At 46.9% G+C, this 24,051-nt stretch overlaps 2 protein-coding genes across 2 annotated transcripts in view; both read right to left on the bottom strand.

The window, feature by feature from the left end:
- The window catches only part of LOC311110283 (uncharacterized protein), a 107,889-nt gene that overhangs the window by 28,040 nt on the left and 55,798 nt on the right, over nucleotides 1-24,051 (bottom strand). The window lies entirely within an intron of this gene.
- Nucleotides 7,945-11,005, bottom strand: LOC311110299 (uncharacterized protein; the record flags this gene model as incomplete). The annotated part of the gene is made up of 3 exons (XM_084188835.1): nucleotides 7,945-9,995; nucleotides 10,197-10,327; nucleotides 10,735-11,005. 3 exons carry the CDS (start codon nucleotides 11,003-11,005, stop codon nucleotides 8,748-8,750), a joined length of 1,650 nt encoding a protein of 549 aa, XP_084044961.1. The 3' UTR covers nucleotides 7,945-8,747.

Genomic DNA, 24,051 nt, shown 5'->3' with positions numbered 1-24,051 from the left:
TGGAGATACTTTTGGATTACTAAAGTCTGTTGACGAACACCCTTGTTCCTGCGCTTGATTCCCTGCACCACATCCACACTCAGCGTTCTGACAGAATCACACATCTACCCATGGAATCAGCAGGAGCAACCGCGCCAACGGACATTATGGAGGACCGTCTTCGTGGGCAGGAGGACAGGATCAACCAGATCGGTCACGCCCTGGATCGGGTGATGAACACTCTCCACCGATGGGAAAGCAGCGGGGTACCCACGCCCCCACCTACCGGACCATCCCCATCGGTCAGTCCTCCTGTCCCCCTTCCGGAACCCAGCGGGATTCGGCTCTCGCTCCCGAGGGCGTACGACGGCTCCGCTGCCGGGTGTCAAGGGTTCCTGCTGCAAGTGGAGCTCTACCTCGCCACCGTACACCCGGCGCCCTCGGGACACGAGAGCGTCTCCGCCCTCATCTCCTGTCTCACCGGCAAGGCGTTGGAGTGGGCCAACGCCGAATGGAGGAGAATAGACGCCGCTACTATTACCTATGCGGAGTTCTCCCGCCGCTTCCGTGCCGTGTTTGACCATCCACCAGAAGGGAAGGCGGCGGGGGAGCGTCTGTTCTACCTCCGACAGGGGATGAGGAGCGCACAGGATTTTGCTTTGGAGTTCCGGACTCTAGCGGCAGATGCAGGGTGGAATGAGCGGGCCCTCATAGACCACTTCCGCTGCAGCCTCCGGGAGGAAGTCCAGAGAGAGTTGGCGTGCAGGGATACCACGTTGTCGTTTGACCAACTGGTCGACATGGCCATTCGGCTGGACACCCTGCTCGCCACCCGTGGACGTCCCGGGTGGGGGTTGCCCATTCCACCTTCCGGCACCTCCGAGCCGAGCCCTATGGAGCTCGGAGGTGCTGGCGCTAGAGAACGGAGGAGTAGGAACCCGAGGGGGGCCGTTCCCTGCACCAACTGTGGCCGTGGAGGGCACACCGCGGCTAGGTGTTGGGGAAGGTCCCCCGGTGGAGGTGAAGGCAGGCCACGCATTGGGGAGTCCTCCCAGGTGAGTAGGCGCCCTACTTACCCAGAGCTTTCTGTCGTTCACATAACCTTGCCTGTTTGTTTTCCACAGGTTGCACCTCGTTCCCAGCATAAGGCGCTAGTAGATTCAGGCGCAGCTGGGAATTTTGTAGATCGCCAGTTCTGTGTAGAGTTAGGGATTCCTCTCCTTCCCGTTGATAAGCCTTTCCCTGTACATGCCCTAGATAGCCGTCCGTTAGGATCTGGGTTGATTAGGGAGGTCACAGCGCCCCTTAAGATGGTGACGCAGGGGGGTCATGAGGAGACGATTCAGCTCTATCTGATTGACTCTCCTGCGTATCCGGTGGTGCTGGGGCTTCCCTGGTTGATTACCCATGACCCTACTATTTCGTGGCGAGAGAAGGCTCTTAAAGGGTGGTCTGCTCAGTGTGAGGGGCTGTGTCTGGGTGTTTCCATAGAGGCGACCTCGGTGGAAAGTCCGAATCTAATGCCAGCACTGCATATTCCCCCCGAGTATGAGGATTTGAAACTGGTGTTTAGTAAGACTAGGGCGGCGCAGCTGCCGCCTCATAGACAGGGGGATTGTGCGATAGATCTCCAGTCAGGAGCAGCCCTCCCGCGGAGCCATGTGTATCCCTTGTCTCAAGAGGAGAGGAAGGCGATGGAAACTTACATCGCCGAGTCTCTGAGACAGGGATACATACGGGCCTCCACTTCACCCGCTTCCTCAAGCTTCTTTTTTGTGAAGAAAAAAGATGGAGGTTTGCGCCCGTGTATTGATTACCGCGGTCTCAATCAGATTACGGTGAAGTACAGTTATCCACTTCCTCTGATTGCGACTATGACGGAGTCATTACACGGTGCTCAGTTCTTCACAAAATTGGATCTCAGGAGCGCAAATAACTTGGTGCGCATTAGAGAGGGCGATGAATGGAAGACAGCATTTAGCACGACCTCCGGTCATTACGAGTATCTCGTCATGCCATATGGGTTAATGAATGCTCCCTCAGTCTTCCAATCCTTTATAGATGAGATTTTCCGGGACATGCAGGGGCAGGGAGTAGTCGTGTACATAGACGATATTCTGGTGTACAGTTCTACCCGAGCTGAGCATGTAGCCCTGGTGCGCCGAGTGTTGAGGAGACTGTTGGAGCATGACCTATATGTCAAGGCAGAGAAATGTATATTCTTTCAGAAGTCGGTCTCCTTTTTGGGTTATCAGTTGTCTGCGTCAGGGATGAAGATGGAGGTTGACCGGGTGTCAGCTGTGCGTAATTGGCAAACCCCAACCACTGTGAAAGAGGTGCAACAGTTCTTGGGTTTTGCGAATTATTACCGGAGGTTTATTCGGGGTTTTGGACAGGTGGCAGCTCCCATAACGTCTCTGTTGAAGGGGGGTCCGGTGCGCTTGCGGTGGTCTGCTGAGGCGGACAGGGCTTTTGGGAGACTGAAGGACCTGTTTACCTCGGCGCCGGTGTTGGCACATCCGGATCCCGCTTTACCATTCCAGGTAGAGGTAGACGCGTCCGAGGCCGGTATTGGGGCCGTCCTCTCACAACGGTCTGGCACACCACCTAAGCTCCGCCCCTGTGCCTTTTATTCTAAGAAGCTCAGTCCGGCGGAGCGGAATTATGACGTAGGGGACAGGGAGCTGTTAGCCGTGGTACAGGCCCTAAAGGTGTGGAGGCATTGGCTTGAGGGGGCTCAACACCCTTTCCTCATTTTGACGGACCACCGTAACCTGGAGTACATCCGGGCAGCTAGGAGACTGAATCCTCGCCAGGCCCGCTGGACTATGTTTCTAGCCCGGTTTGTGTTTAAAATCACTTACATCCCTGGGTCCCAGAACGGGAAGGCAGATGCCCTGTCTCGGCGGTATGACACGGAGGAGAGGTCCGTTGAGCCCACTCCCATACTACCAAAGTCTTGTCTGGTGGCACCGGTGGTATGGGAGGTCGATGCAGAGATCGAGCGGGCGTTACGCACCGACCCAAGTCCTCCACAGTGTCCAGTGGGTCGGACGTACGTTCCGCTCGAGGTACGCGATCGCCTCATTTATTGGGCTCATACGTCCCCCTCCTCTGGACATCCAGGTATCGGCCGGACAGTTCACTGCCTTAGCACTAAGTACTGGTGGCCAACGTTAGCCAGGGATGTGAGGGTTTATGTCTCCTCCTGTTCGGTGTGTGCACAGTGTAAGGCGCCCAGACATTTGCCCAGGGGTAAGCTACAACCCCTGCCCGTTCCACAACGACCCTGGTCCCACCTCTCGGTGGACTTTGTTACAGACCTTCCCCCCTCACAGGGGAATACTACCATCCTAGTCGTTGTGGATCGGTTCTCGAAGGCCTGTCGTCTCCTTCCCATGCCGGGTCTCCCTACTGCCCTACAGACCGCTGAGGCTCTGTTTACCCATGTCTTCCGGCATTACGGGGTACCCGAGGATATAGTGTCTGATCGAGGCCCCCAGTTCACCTCCAGAGTGTGGAGAGCCTTTATGGAACGGTTGGGGGTTTCGGTGAGCCTTACCTCGGGTTACCACCCGGAGAGTAATGGGCAGGTTGAACGTGTCAACCAGGATGTGGGTAGGTTTCTGAGGTCTTATTGCCAGGGCCGGCCGGAGGAGTGGGCGAGATACGTTCCGTGGGCCGAGATGGCGCAGAACTCTCTCCGCCACTCCTCCACCCAACTAACCCCTTTCCAGTGTGTGTTAGGGTACCAGCCGGTTCTGGCACCTTGGCACGAGAGCCAGATCGAGGCCCCTGCGGTGGATGAGTGGGTGCGGTGCTCGGAGGAGACATGGAACGCTGCCCACGTCCATCTGCAGCGGGCCATCCGTCGGCATAAGACGAGCGCCGATCTCCACCGCAGTGAGGGGCCTGTATACGCACCTGGAGATCGAGTCTGGCTCTCGACCAGAAACCTGCCCCTCCGCCTGCCCTGCCGGAAGCTGGGTCGGCGGTTTGTGGGGCCATTCAAAGTCCTGAGGAGGTTGAACGAGGTGTGTTACAGGTTAGAACTGCCTATTGATTACAGGAATATTAACCCCTCGTTCCATGTGTCTCTCCTCAGGCCGGTGGTAGCTGGTCCACTCCAGGACTATGAGATAGAGGAGACTCCTCCGCCCCCGTTGGACATCGAGGGGGCTCCGGCGTACACTGTGAGGTCCATCCTTGATTCGAGACGCCGGATGGGGGGTCTCCAATATCTCGTGGAGTGGGAGGGGTACGGCCCGGAGGAGCGGTGCTGGGTGCCGAGGAGGGACATATTAGACCTGTCCCTGCTGACCGAGTTCCATCGGGGTCATCCTACGCGCCCTGCTCCGCGTCGTCCTGGTCGGACCCGAGGCCGGGATCGGCGCACGGCTGGGGCCGCGCGTCAAGGGGGGGGTACTGTCACGGTTTCGGCCGAGGCTGCTCCTCCTCCTTGTTCGGGCAGGCTTCGGCGGTCATCGTCCCCGGAGTACTAGCTACCACCGTTCGATGTTTCATGTTTGTTTGGTTTTGTCTGTTTGTACACCTGTCCCTTGTTAGTGTTTGATTTTGTTTCCTATTTAGTTATCGTGTGTTGGGTCAGGTGTTATGTGTGATTGTTATGTCAGCTGTTGCTGTTGATGGGTTTTCTCTCTCGTGTTGTTTGTGTCGAGAGTCCGCACTGCGTGCGCCTTTTCTTGTTTTTACGCACTGTTGTGTGTGTGCGTAATTTGTTCATGCCTCCCGGTTGGGTTGGCTATTCACCTGTTTGGAGTTACTTTTGGATTACTAAAGTCTGTTGACGAACACCCTTGTTCCTGCGCTTGATTCCCTGCACCACATCCACACTCAGCGTTCTGACACATGTGACAAACATAACTGGAATAATGTGTCCCTGAACAAAGGGGAGGTCAAAATCAAAAGTAATAGTCAGTATCTGGTGTGCCCACCAGCTGCATTAAGTACTGCAGTGCATCTCCTCCTCATGGACTGCACCAGATTTGCCAGTTGTTGCTGTGAGATGTTACCCCACTCTTCCACCAATGCACCTGCAAGTTCCCAGACATTTCTGAGGAGAATGGCCCTAGCCCTCACCCTCCAATCCAACAGGTCCCAGACGTGCTCAATGGGATTGAGATCCGGGCTCTTCGCTGGCCATGGCAGAACACTGACATTCCTGTCTTGCAGGAAATCACGCACAGAACGATATCTTCCCTGTAACGCACAGCATTGAGATTGCCTGCAATGACAACAAGCTCAGTTCAATAATGCTGTGACACAACACCCCAGACCATGACGGACCCTCCACCTCCACCTCCAAATCGATCTCGCTCTAGAGTACAGGCCTCGGTGTAACGCTCATTCCTTCGACGATAAACGCGAATCCGACCATCACCCCTGGTGAGACAAAACCGTGACTCGTCAGTGAAGAGCACTTTTTGCCAGTCCTGTCTGGTTCAGCGACAGTGGGTTTGTGCCCATAGGCGACGTTGTTGCCGGTGATATCTGGTGAGGACCTGCCTTACAACAGGCCTACAAGCCCTCAGTCCACCCTCTCTCAGCCTATTGCGGACAGTCTGAGCACTGAGGGAGGGATTGTGCGTTCCTGGTGTAACTCGGGCAGTTATTGTTGCCATCCTGTACCTGTCCCGCAGGTGTGATGTTCAGATGTACCGATCCTGTGCAGGTGTTGTTACACGTGGTCTGCCACTGCAAGGACAATCAGCTGTCCGTCCTGTCTCCCTGTAGCGCTGTCTTAGGCGTCTCACAGTATGGACATTTTGGCCAAATGTCATATTAGAAAATGTAAATTTACAAACAAAACACATTTTCTTACCTTACAAAATTTAATTTAACTATATTTTAGTCTCTTAAGGTCCTTGTGTAATGTGATATTGTACCCCCTAGCCCAATTGTCCTTTTGTATATTTTTTAAAATATATACTTGTGTTCCCCCATGTACTTTTTGTATTAATTTGTTGTTAATAATCATAAAAAATATATAAGAATAATAATAAAACAATTAAAAATACAATTAACAAAAATGTGTGAAACTTTTTTTTTTTAATTGCAACTTTAGAAAAGATGGGGGCTCTGTTGATTTAGGATGTTAAATAAAAAACGGAACAGCCTATGCTTATCTAAACTCAGAATTTAAAAGTTAGAAATACAATGTAGCCAGTGTTTGAAATAAAACTATTTACAAAAAAAATAATTTTATAGGGGAATTAAATCCTGTGCCTTCAGAAGATGAGAGACTTGCACTGCTCTACAGGCTGAGACACCTGTCAGGTGACAAAAGTAGAATAATGTCTAGACAGCTGGGTTTGAATCCTCATACTAACTGCACTAACCATACTATTTGTGACTTAAATTGAGTATGTAGTATGCTTATTGGTCATAGTATGGATATAGTTAGTATGCCAAAAGATCCCAGATATCGTACTAAATTTGCCAAAATACTAAGGATACAAGTCAAATGGGATTGGTGTCTAGCTAGTCATTTGTTATGCTAACAATTTAGCAAGAGGCTGCATAGCAACAGCATCAACTTCCGGTAGACAAGCGACGCGCCAGTATGCTCAACTAAAACGATACCGTTCGTTTACAGTATACTAAAATGAACTAATAGTATATAGTATGTAGTATATACTCATTAAGTATGTAGTATAAAATGTAATGTAAATGTAAAAATGTAGTATACAGTATGTTGGTATGGGTATTCGAACACAGTTTATGTCTGTAAGTACTGTCCAGCAGAGGTCGCTGTTTTCGAAGCTACTGACTGAGGGATCAAACAAAGCTTTGTACGTCATTTATCACGTGGTAACTGCTTGCCAACTTTGCCTTGGGTTTGAATTAAACTTTTTAAACTCAATTTTACATATTGACAACAAACTTTGGATACATAATTAGGTCATTATCAATAACAACTATGATAGGTGTTTCATTTACAATCAATGTTTTGAGAAATAAAAAAGGCTCTCAAGATTCGATACTGTGTTATGGTTTCAGGATAGATTCATCTGCCATGTGGCTCTATGTCCTGAACTATCTTTCCATCTGATAAGACTGAATTATCTAGACAAAATGCAAAGATTTTTGAAAGCTTCCAGCAGAGGTCGGCGCTCTCATGCCTTGTTCAGAACAACCGGAAACTCGAAACTGGGAAAAAACGTCAGACTTCAGTGCATTCAAGATAAATGGGTACTCTGGAACAAAACATGCTCCGACTGGAAATCCAAGTTGAGAACTTGGGCCTCTTTCTACAGCACCGACTTTCCGACCTGAAGATCACTGACGTCCTGATTAGACCTATTCTTTTTCTCAGAGTTCCCAGTTGTCTTGAAGGCACCGTCAGTTCCAAGTTCCGACACCTGTCAGATGGTACTGTGACGTCCGAAGCTTTGAACGTCATCATCACGTGGTATTGTTACTTTGATACAAGCAGCGATACGTTGTCGAATCAGTAGTGCTTTGAAAACGGCATCGGAGCTCTTGTATCAATCATCCCATCACTACCCTCAGGGATCCCCAGACCCCTCTTCCTTCACCAGCAGCACTTCTAGACCCTCCTGGAAGAGACAGGTGATAGAGATTACACAGACTAAGGTACATACACACCCGCACACACAGATAATAAACACACTTTCAACATGGAGTGTTTACCTATCCTCACATTTGAGTCCTATAATGTCGTTAAATAATGACTTAATTGATGCTAAACCCATTATGGTGGACATAAATATGTTGTGGGTAAAAATAACTATTGTTATGATAAGTCAAAAGTCATCATCAGACAAACCTGTACAGTAAGTGTTTGTTAGTGTGTGGGTATGTGTATGTATATTTAGTATGTGTATATTGGTTATAAAGTGATGTCGGGTGTATCCAGAATAGGGTGAGATCAGAAGTGATATATACTAAAGAGCGTCTCAATGAAAGTCTTAGAATGAAAAGTCCCATTTTGTGTTTATTAAACATTAACAAGTGTTAAATATACCATATGACAACCACACATCTATGTGTGCCTAGCAGACATCTCAGCTTGGATGTCGGCCCACCACCTCAAGCTCAACCTCGACAAGACATAACTGCTCTTCCTTCCGGGGAAGGCCTGCCCGCTCCAAGACCTCTCCATCACGATTGACATCTCCACGGTGTCCCCCTCCCAGAGTGCAAAGAACCTTGGCATGACCTTGGACAACACCCTGTAATCCTCTGCAAACATCAAAGCAGTGACTAGCTTCTGCAGGTTCATGTTCTACAACAGTAGAGCACAATCCTTCCTCACACAGGAAGCGGCGCAGGTCCTAATCCAGGCTCTTGTCATGTCCTGTCTAGACTACAGCAGCTCTCTGTTGGCTGGGCTCCCTGCTTGTGCCATCAAACCCCTGCAACTTATCCAGAATGCCACAGCCCGCCTGGTGTTCAACCTTCCCAAAGTGTTCAACCGCTCCTCGGCACACTCCACTGGCTTCCAGTCGAAGCTCGCATCCACTCAAAGACCATGGTGCTTGCCTACAGAGCAGAAAGGGGAACTGCCCCACCCTACCTTCAGCCTATGCTCAAACCCTACACCCCAACCCGAGCATTCTGTTCTACCATCTCTGGTCTCTTGGCCGTCCCACCCCGATGTGGGATCAGCTCCCGCTCAGCCCAGTCAAAGCTCTTCTCTGTCCTGGCACCCCAATGATGGAACCAGCTTCCCACTGATGTAAAAACAGAAGAGTCCCTGCAACCAACCCCACCCCCCACCCAAACTAGGGGCAGCTGTATCGTTTCTTCCCTGTGTGGACCCTCTGGTGCCTCTTCAAGCTGGACGTGTGGGAGAAGCGCATGTGACACTGGGTACAGCTGAAGGGTTTCTCCCCTGTATGGACCCTCTGGTGGCTCTTCAGGTTCCAAGCCTGGGAGAAGCACATGTGACACTGGGTACAGCTGAAGGGTTTCACCCCTATGTGGACCCTCTGGTGGATCTTCAGGTTGCCAGACTGTGTGAAGCGCATGTGACACTGGGTACACCTGAAGGGTTTCTCCCCTGTGTGGACCCTCTGGTGTCTCTTCAGGGTGCCAGCCTGGGTGAAGCGCATGTGACACTGGGTACAGCTGAATAATTTCTCCCTTGTGTGGACCCTCTGGTGGATCTCCACCTTCTGGGGGCAGCTGAAGCCTTTGTTACAGAACATGCAGAGGAACTGTTTCTCTTTACTATTGCCTGATGTTGCTCCCCCTCCCCGAGTCTTGGCCCTTTGGTCCTTTGAATTCAATACCTGATCAAAAAGGACGCAGCCGTGTGAATTGGAAGGTGCCATCAACGTGGACTCTGGGTCGCGATCCCTGAGCGTGTGTAAAGGGGAGTGGGTTGCGACATTTAGATTTGTCTCTAAGCTTTCCCTGTAGTCTATGAAGTCACTAGTGCTGCCCTGCGAGTGTCCTTTTCCTAAGTGAGTCTCATCTACATTCCATGTCAGAGGAGCGTCGCATTCCACTTTCACCTCATCTATAACCAGACCCTCCCCTTTCTTATCTAGGCACCCTTCAGAGTATACACTACTACTGTACCGGTTCCAGTCCCCTCTCATTGGATTAGTCTGTGTATCTAAGCCCACAGGCATGTCACCAGGTATCATCTCTGTCTCTGTAGCGTATGAATAGGATGGATCATTGCCATTCTGTAATGTGTCACTTGAGTCCTGATGGGACAGAACCGTCCTCGGTCTCCCATAAAGTAAATACTCTGAGTGGCGAGCAGGAGGACAGCTCTGTCGCTCCAGCACCGTTAAAGTCTTATTGTCTGTCTCTGACTTGAGGACGTCGTTCAGCATTCCACTGACCTCCGTAATGCTGCTTTGGGTCCTGGGCGGCGCTGGTGCAATGGTGGGGTCCTCTGTTGCTACGGGGGGCGCTCCAGCCACTCCAGTCTGGATGTCTCTGCTGTGCCGTGGGTCCTCCTCTCCTTCAGACCTCTCCAGCTTGACCCCAGGACTTGCAGCCTCTGCATCTGCAGACTGACACAAGAAGAGAGGAGGTTATTACCGGTACATGAGTAGAATTGGATAACAATGTCATAGGGAAGTCTCACAAGCTCCCCTATGGCAGATAACTGAGGATGTACATGTAAGCAAGTGAATAGCTGAGGGGAGCCTTTCTGAAATAAACTGGCCACATTTTATGTACTGTCATTTTTTATGTTAAACTATGACACTAACCTCTTTCACGATAACATGCTGGGTTGAGGTTCCACTCCCCTCATCTATAGCTATGGGTTGGTCATCTCTCCACGCGTTGTCCCCCGCTGGCTTCACAAAGCTCCTGTGGCCTCCAGTGAGATATCCTTCACCTAAGATAGTGATTGGGGGAAAAGGGGTGGTTAAGTTAGCTACTGTCAATGCTCAACGCTATATTGTACACTTTTGACACTGTCTAGAATTGACAAGGATGTAAGGTAACACTTCTCATAACATCTTGATATACTATTTATTGATTGATTGATTGATCATGTTCCTTGCATCACATTATTTTAATTGAGCATGACAATTAGAATATGGTATTGTGTTTTTGTGCAAGAATTTGTTCTTAATTGACCTGCCTGGTAAAATTAAAATGTTTTACAAGATCAGGGAAGTATTGCATACTATCCAAACACTGACCAAGACCCAATTCTGGGTAACACATCTGAACACATGCGCTGAGGGGAACGGGGCGACAGGCCCCAGAGCCTCTGCCTTCTGCAAAATCAAAATGTACCTCTTGCCATTCCTCTGTACTGGTCGAGGATCTTGACACTACAAGGACTACTAGCAAGGACGCGCTCTTGCGCTGTCCTTTCTCCGCGTTCCCGTGCCACCTTAAGTTCCAGTAGCTGTAGTTTGCTCCGCAATGCCCTGTTTTCTTTCTGGCTTTGAGTTATTTCCAAACGAAACACTGCATAGTCGTCGTCTACGAGTTTACAGATCTCTGCCACGGCTGCATTCGCTAGCACCTCCATAATAGAGGCTATTTGAGTGTGAAAAAACATCAATTTAGCCTTTGTTAGCAGCTAGCTTGCATTACCTAGATAACACCTATCAACCAAATCCCGTCTCCAACGGTAATTAAATATGTGATTCTTTGCTGATCAATTAGTCATATGTTGAGTTCCAGGGTGTTAATAAACGTCTTAATAACAACAAAAACACTAACATACAAAATTGTTCTTGTTAATGTTCACTTCCGTTAACACTGGAGAGAAAGGATCCAATTGGGAGGCGTCATAGCTCAAAGGGTGTGGTTAAATGAAAAATGTATGAGCGCTGTTCTTTGAAATGCGGTACTGACACATCAAAGATCCTATTCATGATCAGTATCTTATCGTTCAAGCTCAGAGCAGACTTGATTAGAAAGAAGTGTGTTAGCAAGAATATAGTAGAAAAGAATAGAATGACTTTATTCCATCTACATCACGTCAGTAAGGTAAATATTAAACTGTCCTTGTTCTAACCTAGGTTTACTGTCTCTATAAAAACGGTTATTTACACAAGCCTGTTTCAAATGACAAGTTAACAAAGGGTTAATGAGGGGTATGTGGTTAATTATCCTCTTAGCCCTAGTGTTAGATGCTAGGTACCTTTTGTGGTGAATGCCCATACTGACCCTGTCTGTATTCATATGGTAACCATGAGGTAGCTAAGGAAGGCTAGACCTAGTTCCAGGCCCTTCTATGAACCCAGTCACCAGGCATTAAACACAAGACTCTGAAGGAGAAGACAGACCTGCTGATAGACTACCATCAGGGGGGTCTCCCACCACTTTCTGTGAAGTCTGAAGCCCAGGATGACCTGCTCTGTTCATCATGGATACTGTGGTGTTTGTATCATAGGAACAGGAGGGTCTATCTCTATCAGCCCCAGGCCCTGCTCCATCCCTGCACTGAGACTGTGAAGAGAAGAGTCTGGGCTGCAGACTGGATCCCTGACTGGAACCTCGGTCTCTCTGATGACTAGCAGGACTGAGGATCTGTCTACTTGTTGTGTGGTGGTGGAGTCTCTGTCCCTCGTGGTTGGGTCCTGGTTTTGACTTGGGAAGGAAGAGCAAAGGCTTCTGATCCAGGGTTCTGATCCAGGGCCTGGGTTTGTGACAAGGATCCCAGAGGTCCAGTCTTTCACGCCAGCAACACTGGATATCAGCAGGTCCTCATGGACTGCAGACTGTAAACACAAATTGAACAGAAAAGCATATAGGTTTGTATAAGAAACTCTTTGCTGTACACAGAAACATGTTGCCCACAGTCAAGCCCATCTCTAACACTGTGGTTCAATTACCTAACAATATGGAGCTATTGGAGTTTATTAAATGTGTTGATTCAAGAATTAAGTATAATGTTTTGGTTTGACTGAGATCAGGGAAGCTCAGTCCCTGCAATGATACAAAAATAACTAAGTCAGTCAGCACAGAGTCCATTTTGTATTTCAATTTCAATAAAATGGTCATATACTCATAACTTTGAAGTACAGTACTTTTATTGCACAAAACGATACGAAAAAAACAAAAAGTAGAATAATCTTTCTCACTATGGTAACACTACATTTTCTGTAAATCTGGTATCCTCGCTTTGATAAAATCAATTTTAGAAAACGTTGGAAATTATTCAACATTACATTACACAGCTTCACTACATTATGTCAAGTAAACATGAATTAAGGCACTATCATTTCCTCATTATAAAACACCAGCATCAAACAACAGGACAAGGTTGTCACTTTTCATCAATGAAGACCCCATCACACCAACCATCACCATATCATCTACTCTGCCTCATCATACTCATTCTTTCCTCAGTTCTCCTCATCCAGTTCTCTACTACATCCATAACCAACATAATTAACTACAAACAAACTAGTCCTACATTACATATCAGTATAGTCTGAGTAGATATTCACGTAATAATAAGCAATTCCCCTAGACCGTGCCCACAAATTGGGGAAAACAAACATTCTTTCCCATTCACCCCCATTGTGAAAGAGACGATTTCGTCGTCGATTTTGTTGTTATACAGAAATGAACAAAATATGCCAAAAAGTTGCTGTGTTTAACTGGCCAAAAATCCTGACCTACGGATTGCAATGCTCCCACATAGGGAAATAGAGCCTGCGAGAAGAGCCCTATATGGCTTCTGGCTATTCGGTGTGGGAAATGTGGGGGCCCGGTGTCCAAGCAGGCTACACGTAGCCAGATATGTGTGTGGAAAACATGTAATCACAGGTTAGACATTTAACTTGTTTAGTATAGTCAATTTGTAAATCCACTCACTACTTGTAGCTGTTTGTTTGTGTTGTTGGTCTTGGCTAGTTTAATGTTCCGGTCGGTAGCTAGCAAGCACTCACTCACGTGGCTGGTATCACCGTTATGAAAAGGGGCATGAGGGAAGACCTACAATATTACATTTTTCTAAGTAGTGAGAACGCTCTGGAGGAGGAAATGTTGAAAAGTAATCTTTAGACATGTTGTACTTTTCTTGAATGTAGTTTTGTAATTCACTAAAACAAGCAGACAACAAGAAAATTGCGTTTGAACCTAGGTTGTTTTCCCCACAGGCGGGCGTTCTATCTAAAACTGACTGGAACTATACACTATACATGGGCCGTGTGCACTTTCTGCTGGTATATCTTGAGGTAGCTCCTCTCTGAGAACCTCTGCCAGCAGTGCTTACAGGCAAATGGCCTCTCTCCTGTATGGATCTTCAGGTACATCTTCAGTTGGTGCTGGTGGGAGAACCTCTTCTCACACTGGGGCAGCTGCAATATTTCTCCCCTGTGTAAGAAATCCTTTGGTGCCTCTTCAGGTTGGACGAGTCGGAGAAACTGTCCGGGCAAATGTGGCAGCCGATTGCTTTCTCCCCATGTGCATCCTCTAGTGGATCACCACCTGTTTGTGGAAACTGAAGGCTTTCCAACAGAACGAACACGTGAAGCGCTTCTCTTTGCCACTGGATCTACTGATAGCGTTACTACTAGTGTTAAGGCACTGGCATTGTCTGAGGTCTGGTTTAACATTAGGAGATTGTGAGGAGGATGAAGGCCAGGGAGTGTCTGTGTTGTCACAGGGTCCATGTTCCAGTTGATAGATCCTATAGAAGGCAGGCTGAAGGCAGCACCTGTTAGGGGGTTAACCTGAGGTGCAATCAGTCTCTCTGAATCACAACTATAGGAGCAAGATGGAGCATCGATAGCAGAGTCTGTGTCTGTTCTCTACAGCCGCATACAGAAATCTCCCAGTCCCCGCAGACCAATTCTACACCTCGCCCAGGTCTCAGCCAGTCTGTTGTCATGGAGACTAAGTTCAGTTGTTGTTTTGTGTTCGACTGCCTGAGTCTACAATCACGCCTGACAAGGCCAATGAAATCTGTGCCTTGCTGGAAGCCCCGCCTTCCACAGGATTAATTCCTTCAATTTAATATCGCTCTTTAGGAATGGGCGGCCCGGGTCTGAACAGGTGTTTTACCTCGTTTCCCTCCTTCAGGGAACAGTAGTTATAGTCATAACGTTACGTTCCCTTTCAGTCAGTCAACTTCGGTAAAACAAACTATGGGGAAATATAATCACTCCCCAAGTGACCCCAACAGATACTAAATGAAACGGCCCATGGCAGACCGCCTAGGCCTGACCCTGCCACATGCGGCAGTCTGGGTATTGTACACACAGCGCACTGCCTAGTGACTTTCCCCTGTCCCAGCCGTAAGCACATTGTGGGCTACACTGGGAGCAGTGACATCCAAGCGATAAAACCAAAACAAATGTGTGGTGTTGCCCAACTCGCTGCAGCACAAATATCTTCTATTGTCAACCCTTTAAACTATGCCCGAGACGCTGCCAGACCCCTGGTGAAGTGGGTGTGTACACCGCTAGGTAACCCTTGCCGCTATATGCCAGGGAGTTAGCTTCCACAATCCAGTGGGAGAGACGCTGCTTAGAGAGCGCCCTGCCGCGAGCTGGATTAGCAAAACAGGCAAAAAGTCTGTTCAATTTACAAGCATAAAGCTCACACCGGACACAGGGCATGTAACCTCTGTTGATCTTCAGAAGCAAAAGGAGGAGGTGAAAAGGGAAATGGCTCGAAGGATAAGGACCTGTAGGACATAGCCATGACTTTCGGGGCGAAGGCCGTGTAATATTCATATGTGTCACCATACTGAATTGTAATTGGATGCATCATACTGTGCAATGATTGGTTAAGACCACCCAGGTGGTGAGGTCATTCTAGGATGATCATGGCCAGAGACACATGGACATGCACGTTATAGCTAGTTAATAAAGAGCTACGTTTATAAATATCCTGTCGTCCTGCATTTTATTATTGTGTACAAAGCGTACAAAACAAGACATGGTGTCAGAGTAAAAGGACTAAAAGATGGATTTTGCTGGAGTTCCTTCACCTCGAATGGATTGGGGGTCTACAAATCTACCCGATGCATGGCGTAAGTTCAAACAGCATGTGGAGCTGATGTTCACAGGTCCTCTGAAGGAAAGAGGAGAAGAGGGAAAGTGCAGCTACCTGCTCCTCTGGATCGGTGAAAAAGGGAGAGACATTTACAACACATGGACACTTACCGAGGCTGAATCAAAGGTACTGAAAACATACTACGATCGTTTTGAAGCATATGTTTTGCCAAAGACCAATACAATTTTCGCTAGGTACAAATTCCATGAGAAAGTACAAGGCGCTAGTGAATCGTTTGAACAGTTTGTCACTGAGCTGCGTCTGCTTGTGAAAGACTGTGATTATGCAAACAAGGATGAGATGGTCAGGGACCGTATTGTATTTGGAATACAATCACCGCGAGTGAGAGAGAAACTTTTGAATGTTGGATCAGAGTTAACGCTGGACAAAGCTATCGACATAGCCAGATCTCACGAGCTAGCACAGGTTCAGATGAAAACCATTTCAGGCGGCAGCATGAGCGCATCACGTGAACAAGCAGTGCACGCAGTCAGGCAGACATCAAAGCACACCTCCAGTGCCCAGAGAGCATGTTTCAGAGCGGAGACAGACAGAACTCCAAAACAGAGCGACACAGACTCCAAACGCCCCAAAACATGTGGATATTGTGGATACAAAGTGCATGGCGAACAGGGGAATTGCCCAGCTAAAGGCAAACAGTGTACTAAATGTGGAAAATGGAATCACTTTGCAAAAGTGTGCAGAGTTTACCGTGGAAAAACAGTACATACAGTGAGTGAAGATGAAATGTCAATCAAAGAGTCAAATGCTGATGAACTGTTTATTGATTCAGTGACACAGAAAAGTCAGATATCAGAGACAGAGCAAGCCTTTGCTGACATTGAGATAGGAAGACAAGGCACAGAGCTAAAATTCAAACTAGACACTGGTGCACAAGTAAACATTATTCCTCTGAGTAAGTACAGAAGCTTGACATCTGAGTGTGAGCTACAGCCCACCACGCGCAGACTGACTGGTTATGGTGGTGAACAGCTCCCAGTAAAAGGCACATGCACTCTCAAATGCAAATACAAGGAAAGGGACATGATGTTGGACTTTTACGTTGTTGACACTCGAGCACCTGCAGTGCTAGGTCTTAAAGCATGTTTAGACATGGACCTTATCAAGCTAGTTTTATCAGTGACAGCACCAGTAGAGATAGAGAATGTCATGGAGGAGTTTGCTGATGTTTTTACAGGAATAGGACTATTCCCAGGAGAATGTACCATTCACCTTAACCCAGACGCAACCCCTGTGATCTACCCACCGAGAAAGATTCCACTTGCTCTCCGCGCCCGTCTGAAGAAAGAGTTGGAGAGCATGGAGCAATCTGACATCGTCACCAAGGTTACAGAACCGACGGATTGGGTCAACGCGTTAGTGGTGGTGGAGAAACCACGGACAGGCAAGCTCAGAGTATGTCTCGACCCAAGAGACTTGAACAAGGCTATCAAACGCCCCCATTACCCCTTACCGACGCTAGATGGCATCACACACAAGCTAGCGGGTGCACGCTACTTCAGTGTCATGGACGCCAGATCAGGCTACTGGGCTATCAAGCTCACAGAAGAGTCATCTAAGCTCACAACGTTCAACACACCGTTTGGACGCTACAGGTTCCGTCGCCTGCCTTTCGGGATTATCTCAGCCCAAGACGAGTTTCAGCGAAAGATCGACGAGGTGTACGAAGGCCTCGACGGAGTCGTGGCAATTGTGGACGACATCCTTGTCTATGGTCGAACCAAAGAGGAACACGACAGAAACCTCAGCGCGATGCTGCAAAGGTCCCGCGAGAGAGGAGTCCGGCTCAACCCCGAGAAGAGCACAGTCGGCGCTACAGAGGTCAGCTACTTCGGGCATCTTCTCACAGCGAATGGAATCAAGCCAGATCCGCAGAAGATCTCAGCCATAAAGGAAATGGAGCCACCAAAGAACCGCGCAGAGCTGGAAACAGTGCTTGGCATGGTCAACTACTTAGCCAAGTTCGCACCCAGCCTCTCCAATGCTAATGCACCCCTGCGTCAGCTGCTAAAGCAGTCCAGTGAGTTCCTCTGGGACAACCAACACGACATCGCTTTCCAGAAAGTGAAAGACTTGATCACGAGAGAACCAGGACCAATCCTTGCCTACTACGACCCCAACAAAGAGCTCAGACTCCAGGTGGACGCGTCAAAGTATGGACTAGGGGCAGTGCTACTGCAAGAAGGAAAACCCATCGGCTACGCTTCCAAATCTCTCACAGACTGTGAAATCAACTACGCTCAAATCGAAAAGGAGCTGTACGCCATTCTGTTCGGATGTAAGCGTTTCCATCAGTATGTCTATGGACGACAAGTCATTGTGGAATCAGACCACAAGCCCCTCGAGTCAATCATGAGGAAACCGTTAGCCGCAGCCCCGCCAAGGCTACAGAGAATGATCCTTCAACTACAAAAATACGACTTCACAATCACTCACCGTCCAGGCAAAGACATCCCTGTCGCAGACACACTCTCCAGGAAGTTTCTTACCTACAAGGACAGCAGCCTCAGTGAAGGCATGGACATGCAGGTGCACACTGTGTACAGCAACTTACCAGTTAGTGACACAAAACTGAAGGAGATCCGAGCAGAAACAGAAAAAGACACACAACTCACACAGCTGAGGAAAGTCATACAGTCAGGATGGCCTGAGGAGAGGAGAAAATGCCCTCAGAGCGTCTCAGAGTTCTGGAACCATCGTGACGAACTATCACAGATCAACGGAATCATTTTCAAAGGAGAGAAAATCATCATTCCTACCAGTCTCAGAGAAGAGATTTTGACAAAGATCCATGCTGGACACATGGGCATGGAAAAGTGCAAACAGAGAGCACGGGACATTTTGTTTTGGCCCGGAATGTGCAAACAAATAGAGGACATGGTTGGTAAATGCCCCACCTGTCTTGAACGACGCCCCTCGAACACCAAAGAGCCAATGTTACCTCACCGTATCCCAGACCGACCCTGGCAGGTCGTGGCAACCGATCTGTTCACGTGGAACAACGAGGACTACATTATAACAGTGGACTACTACAGCAGATACTTCGAACTCGACAAGCTTCACAGCACCACATCTGCAGCTGTGATACACAAGCTGAAAGCAGCCTTTGCCAGGCATGGCATTGTAGAGACTTTAATATCTGACAATGGGCCCTGTTACAAATCAAATGAGTTTGAATCCTTCACAAAAGCATGGGAGTTCACACACGTCACCACAAGCCCACATTACCCTCAAAGTAATGGCCTTGCTGAAAAATCTGTGCAGATCGCTAAATCACTCATGGACAAAGCAAAAGCAGACAAGAGAGACCCCTACCTCAGTCTCCTTGAATACCGCAACACTCCAGTTGACAACTTCAAATCACCAGCCCAGCTGTTGATGAGCCGCAGACTTCGCTCAATCCTCCCCAGCACCAACCAGCAGCTGCAACCTGAGGTCGTCAGCTACAAGGAAGTGCATGCAAAACGTGCACAGAGACAGCAACAGCAAAAGCGATACTACGACAGGTCAGCCAGACCACTGCCACCACTGAACGACGGAGAGTCAGTTAGAATCCAGGAGCATGGCTACTGGAAGCCAGCAGTCGTCATCCAACCAGCTGACACTGAACGTTCATATCACGTTCGCACCGCAGAAGGAGCGGTGTACCGCCGCAATCGTCGTCACCTACTGAACACAAAAGAACAACACACTGACGAGATGAACTGTTCCCCTGAAAGAGAACGGGATGGACTAAACACAGACACAACACAACATACACCATACTTACCTGCAACACCACAAGAACTGTTGACTGACACAGAAGCATGCTCAGCTTCATATCACACAAGGTCAGGAAGAGAGGTCAAGCCTAGAGCTGTCCTAGACCTGTGAAATGTCAAAGGGTGTAGGCGGATCGCTGCCCTAAAAGAGTTTCCAGACTGTAAACTTGTTATTGAAAGTTAACTTGAAATGCTTTGGTATTGTATTTGTTTGATATGTTGAGATGTCATTGCTACAGTGAAAAGCTGAGTTGCTGAGAAATATTTGTTCTAAAAATAACAATATGCTGAATCATTGTTTGTCTGTTATGTTGATGCAGTTGGTGCAGTTTAAATGGTTACTTACCTCGAGTTCAAACTACAGAGCATATATTCAAAAGAAACGCTTTATTGTTCCACATATTTTTTCTTTTTTTTTAAAAGAAGGGGGATGTAATATTCATATGTGTCACCATACTGAATTGTAATTGGATGCATCATACTGTGCAATGATTGGTTAAGACCACCCAGGTGGTGAGGTCATTCTAGGATGATCATGGCCAGAGACACATGGACATGCACGTTATAGCTAGTTAATAAAGAGCTACGTTTATAAATATCCTGTCGTCCTGCATTTTATTATTGTGTACAAAGCGTACAAAACAAGACAGGCCGCATTTGGACGCAACGTCACCTTAGTCGCCTGGGGCAAACTGAGTACAGGAAGATTGTATGGAAAACGCGGAGGTCCCCAACACATTTAGCCGAGGCCAAAGCCATGAGCAGGGAGGTTTTGTAGGAGAGGATCTTTAGTTCACCGATTCCAGAGGTTCATTTGGGGCTGCACACAGTGCCTCCAAAACCAGCGGCAAGTCCCATGCTTCCAAAGCGAACCACTCAATTTCGTCCCTACGTTATATCGGCATCGAACATGTCACCCTCCATAGGAGAGGGGGTGACCTCGACAACTTATTGTTCAAACGAGAGGCTGCCTGGATCTTTAATTTAAAGACCCTTGCTCCCGTCGGTCTCAACGTAGACTTTGATCTGAACCCATTCTTGTGATTATTGTGATTTTGCTATTCATTGTAAATGTTTGTAGGCCTATGTGTAGGCCTATGTAGCCAAATTGTATCTATGATCATATGCTATCCGTTCATGTTTTTTGTATGTTCTGTTTATCTGTGAATTAACCAATGATATCAGGCCACAGACACCTGTGTGTGTCCTTTGACACTATATAAACTAGGGACCTGCAGTGTTTGTCATTATATCCTGATGAAGACAGCTTGTCTATCAAAACGTTGGTTATTAAATTATTGCATCTGAGCTCCTAGAGTGTTCGGTTCTCCTTTTATTTTTCAAGTGTTCTACTCCGTTAGCCAGCACCTCGCCTAAACAGGTGTGCGTTTCTTTCACCTCCAAATCAATCAATTGAATTTACCACAGGTGGACTCCAATGAAGTTGTAGAAACATCTCAAGGATGATAAATGGAAACAGGATGCACCTGAGCTCAATTTCTAGTCTCATAACAAAGGGTCTGAATACTTATGTATCTGTTTTCTATTTTTTATTAATTTGCAAACATTTCTAAAAACCTGTTTTCGCTTTGTCATTATGGGGTATTTTGTGTAGATTGATGAGGAAAAATAATAATTCAATCAATTTTAGAATAAGGCTGTAACGTAACAAAATGTGGAAAAAGTCAAGGGGTCTGAATACATTCCGAATGCACTGTATGACCCTAAGCATAATGGGATATTAATTGCTTAATTAACTCAGGAACCACACCTGTGTGGAAGCACCTGCTTTCAATATGCTTTGTATCCCTCATTTACTCAAGTGTTTCCATTACTTTGGCAGTTACCTGTACATACAGTACAATTCCTACTGAACTTAAAACACAAAACAAAAATCATTGAGTTAAACAACTTATCTTGTCGCGTCTTCCAAGCTTTGGAAATAAAATTTGCAACCAGGAACATTTATTTTCTGAATAGCATTTCAAGTCTTTCTTCATCACTACTCCAGAATAGTTCTGGTTTCTGTCGTTGCATTTTTTCAATCAAGGTTACTATTAACTCAGCATATAAAGTTCAGTAAAATAGAAAGTGCCCTTCATTCTCAACCTAAATTTCCAACAGAACGAACACGTGAAGCGCTTCTCTTTGCCACTGGATCTACTGACTGTACATAGTCACTCTTCTTCACCTATTGCGTTGAATCTACTTAAATTGCCAGAGGCAGTAACCCGGTTCTCAACTGGGCACACAAGTGACATAGGGTGGTTTTAACCATGTATCGTTTGACAATTTTAAATGTTTTCTTTGTAGCTAAGGGTTATCATGTGTTTGATCATGTTGACTTTGCATCGTAACTTATTTTTAAAAAATATGTGTTGTAGATCAGCTATCTAAATATGTCATTGAGTTCCTTTGTCCAAGGGTAATTGTATGTTTTATTCCAGTTGAAAACCTTCCATCAAATCATGCTAAAATAAGTAAATGTCAGAGAAATATAAAATTAGAGTTTATATGCAAATTAATCTGAGACTTTATATAGAAATTAAGAGTTGCTCCTTCTCTCAAATTCACTAAAAACAAAAAATACCTCAAACCTCACTCCTGTATGTAGGGTCAGAGTATTTGTAGAAAGTCAGTTGGCTGGTCCAGAGGATGCTCCAACATGTACCTGGCGACTTCCGTGTTCTCACCTCCCTTGTCACTTCGGACTCGAGAGGGCAAGCCATGCCTCTGCACAGCACTGAGGAAACTTTTAAGCACAGTCATGGGTCTATTGTTGTTTGAGGCTTCCGTGAACATTGTCTTCCGACTGTAGCCGTCAATACCCCAGTATACCACAATCCCCCACCTACAGGTAAACATAGTGCTAACAGTTCTTTAATATTGACACTACAAAAATTACATCTCACAATCTTTAGAAGGACAACAAGGACAAAATACAAATAGTGAAAATCAGATATGCTAAATGTACTTACCGTACCAACTTGTGGTACCCATCGATGTGCCACAGTAACAAGGCAGCAGGTACTGAGTAGGGTTTTCTTTTAACGACAGCAATACCAAGCCTGCATAACGCTGATCCAACTGGATCCACTGCTCTCAGTGTCCAGTGCTCTCGATTGTTGCACCCTATTCAAATGAGAGGTTAGTATTGTACAGCTGATATGCTGTAGAACAAATGTGAACAAAACACTATCCTTAAGCAATTTAGTTGAGGAGAGTAAAGGAAGACTTTCACACACACACGTGTGATTCGAATCATTAGTCCTGTTACCTTTCTGTGCCAACCCAGTAAACTGTGTGTGTGTATGTGTGTTTGTATCTTTCTAACCTCAATACAGCTGTGTGTGTGTCTGGGTATGTCCTGTAGAAAATGGCCCTCATGTTGAACTCTAGAAAGGGAGTTGGCTAAACGTTGCGGTGACATGCTTACTCAGGCGCTCTTCTTAACAGTGACACATCCACCATGATACTGTAATAACAATGTCCCAGTGATGTGTATACCTGTCTGGTTAGGCTGGTTAAGAGGACAGTGGTCACTAGACTGGACTGGGAAAGACACTCATGTATGATGCAGAGACATGTTGTAAGCTTGTGTCTGTAAACTTGTGTGTGACCTGACAAAAGCTAAAGACTGGTTCCCCTGGAAATACTTTAGAAATAATATATTCTATGGATATATATATCCATAGAATATATTATTTCTAAAGTCACATATTGTCCTGAGAACAGAACGACTTTATACTTACAACTGGTATAGTATTAAAGGGGTGTTATACAGATTATCTGTTCTATAAGACATATCTGTATTTCTGCTTCTGTCTACACAGGATTATCCATGCCATCCTACTGCGATAAATGCAATTTTGTCTTGGCTTCAGCTGATGCCCATTCCACCTGTATGATGTGCCTAGACCTAGAGCATGCAATTCAGGCTGTGGATCCACCCCTTCAGCTGCATGTATTGTGCTACTCTTGGCCCACGACTATATGAAGCACGATTAGGTATGATGAAGGAGACAAATGCTAGAGGCTCCGGGTGTGAACTCAAGCGTAAACAACCCTTCTCATTGGTGGGCCCAAGAAGGACAGGGGACCTACCCAGTTTCCCAGTCCCTGCCGATGAAAAATAATCTCAGCTGTGGAGCTTTGCAGCTCCTTCAGGGTAATCTTGGTCTCTTTGTTGCCTCTCTGATTAATGCCCTCTTTGCCTGGTCCGTGAGTTTTGGTGGGCTGCCCTCTCTTGGCAGGTTTGTTGTGGTGCCATATTCTTTCCATTTTATAATAATGGATTTAATGGTGCTCCGTGGGATGTTCAAAGTTTCTGATTTTTTTTATAACCCAACCCTGATCTGTACTTCTCCACAACTTTGTCCCTGACCTGTTTGGAGAGCTCCATGGTCTTCATGGTGCCGCTTGATTGGTGGTGCCCCTTGCTTAGTTGTGTTGCAGACTCTGGGGCCTTTCAGAACAGGTGTATATATACTGAGATCATGTGACAGATCATGTGACACTTAGATTGCACACAGTCCTGTGTAGCTCAGTTGGTAGAGCATGGCGCTTGCAATGCCAGGGTTGTGAGATCGTTTCCCACGGGGGGCCAGTATGAAAAATGTATGCACTCACTAACTGTAACTGTAAGTCGCTCTGGATAAGAGCGTCAGCTAAATGTCTAAAATGTAAAAAAACATTTAACTAATTATGTGACTTATGAAGGTAATTGGTTGCACCAGATCTTATTTAGGGGCTTCATAGCAAAGGGGGTGAATACATCTGCACGCACCACTTTTCTGTTATTTATTTT

The sequence above is a fragment of the Coregonus lavaretus genome (assembly GCF_964263955.1).
Source record: "Coregonus lavaretus genome assembly, contig: SUPER_35_unloc_3, whole genome shotgun sequence".
Taxonomy (NCBI): domain Eukaryota; kingdom Metazoa; phylum Chordata; class Actinopteri; order Salmoniformes; family Salmonidae; genus Coregonus; species Coregonus lavaretus.
This window is presented reverse-complemented; position numbering and strand designations above follow the sequence as displayed.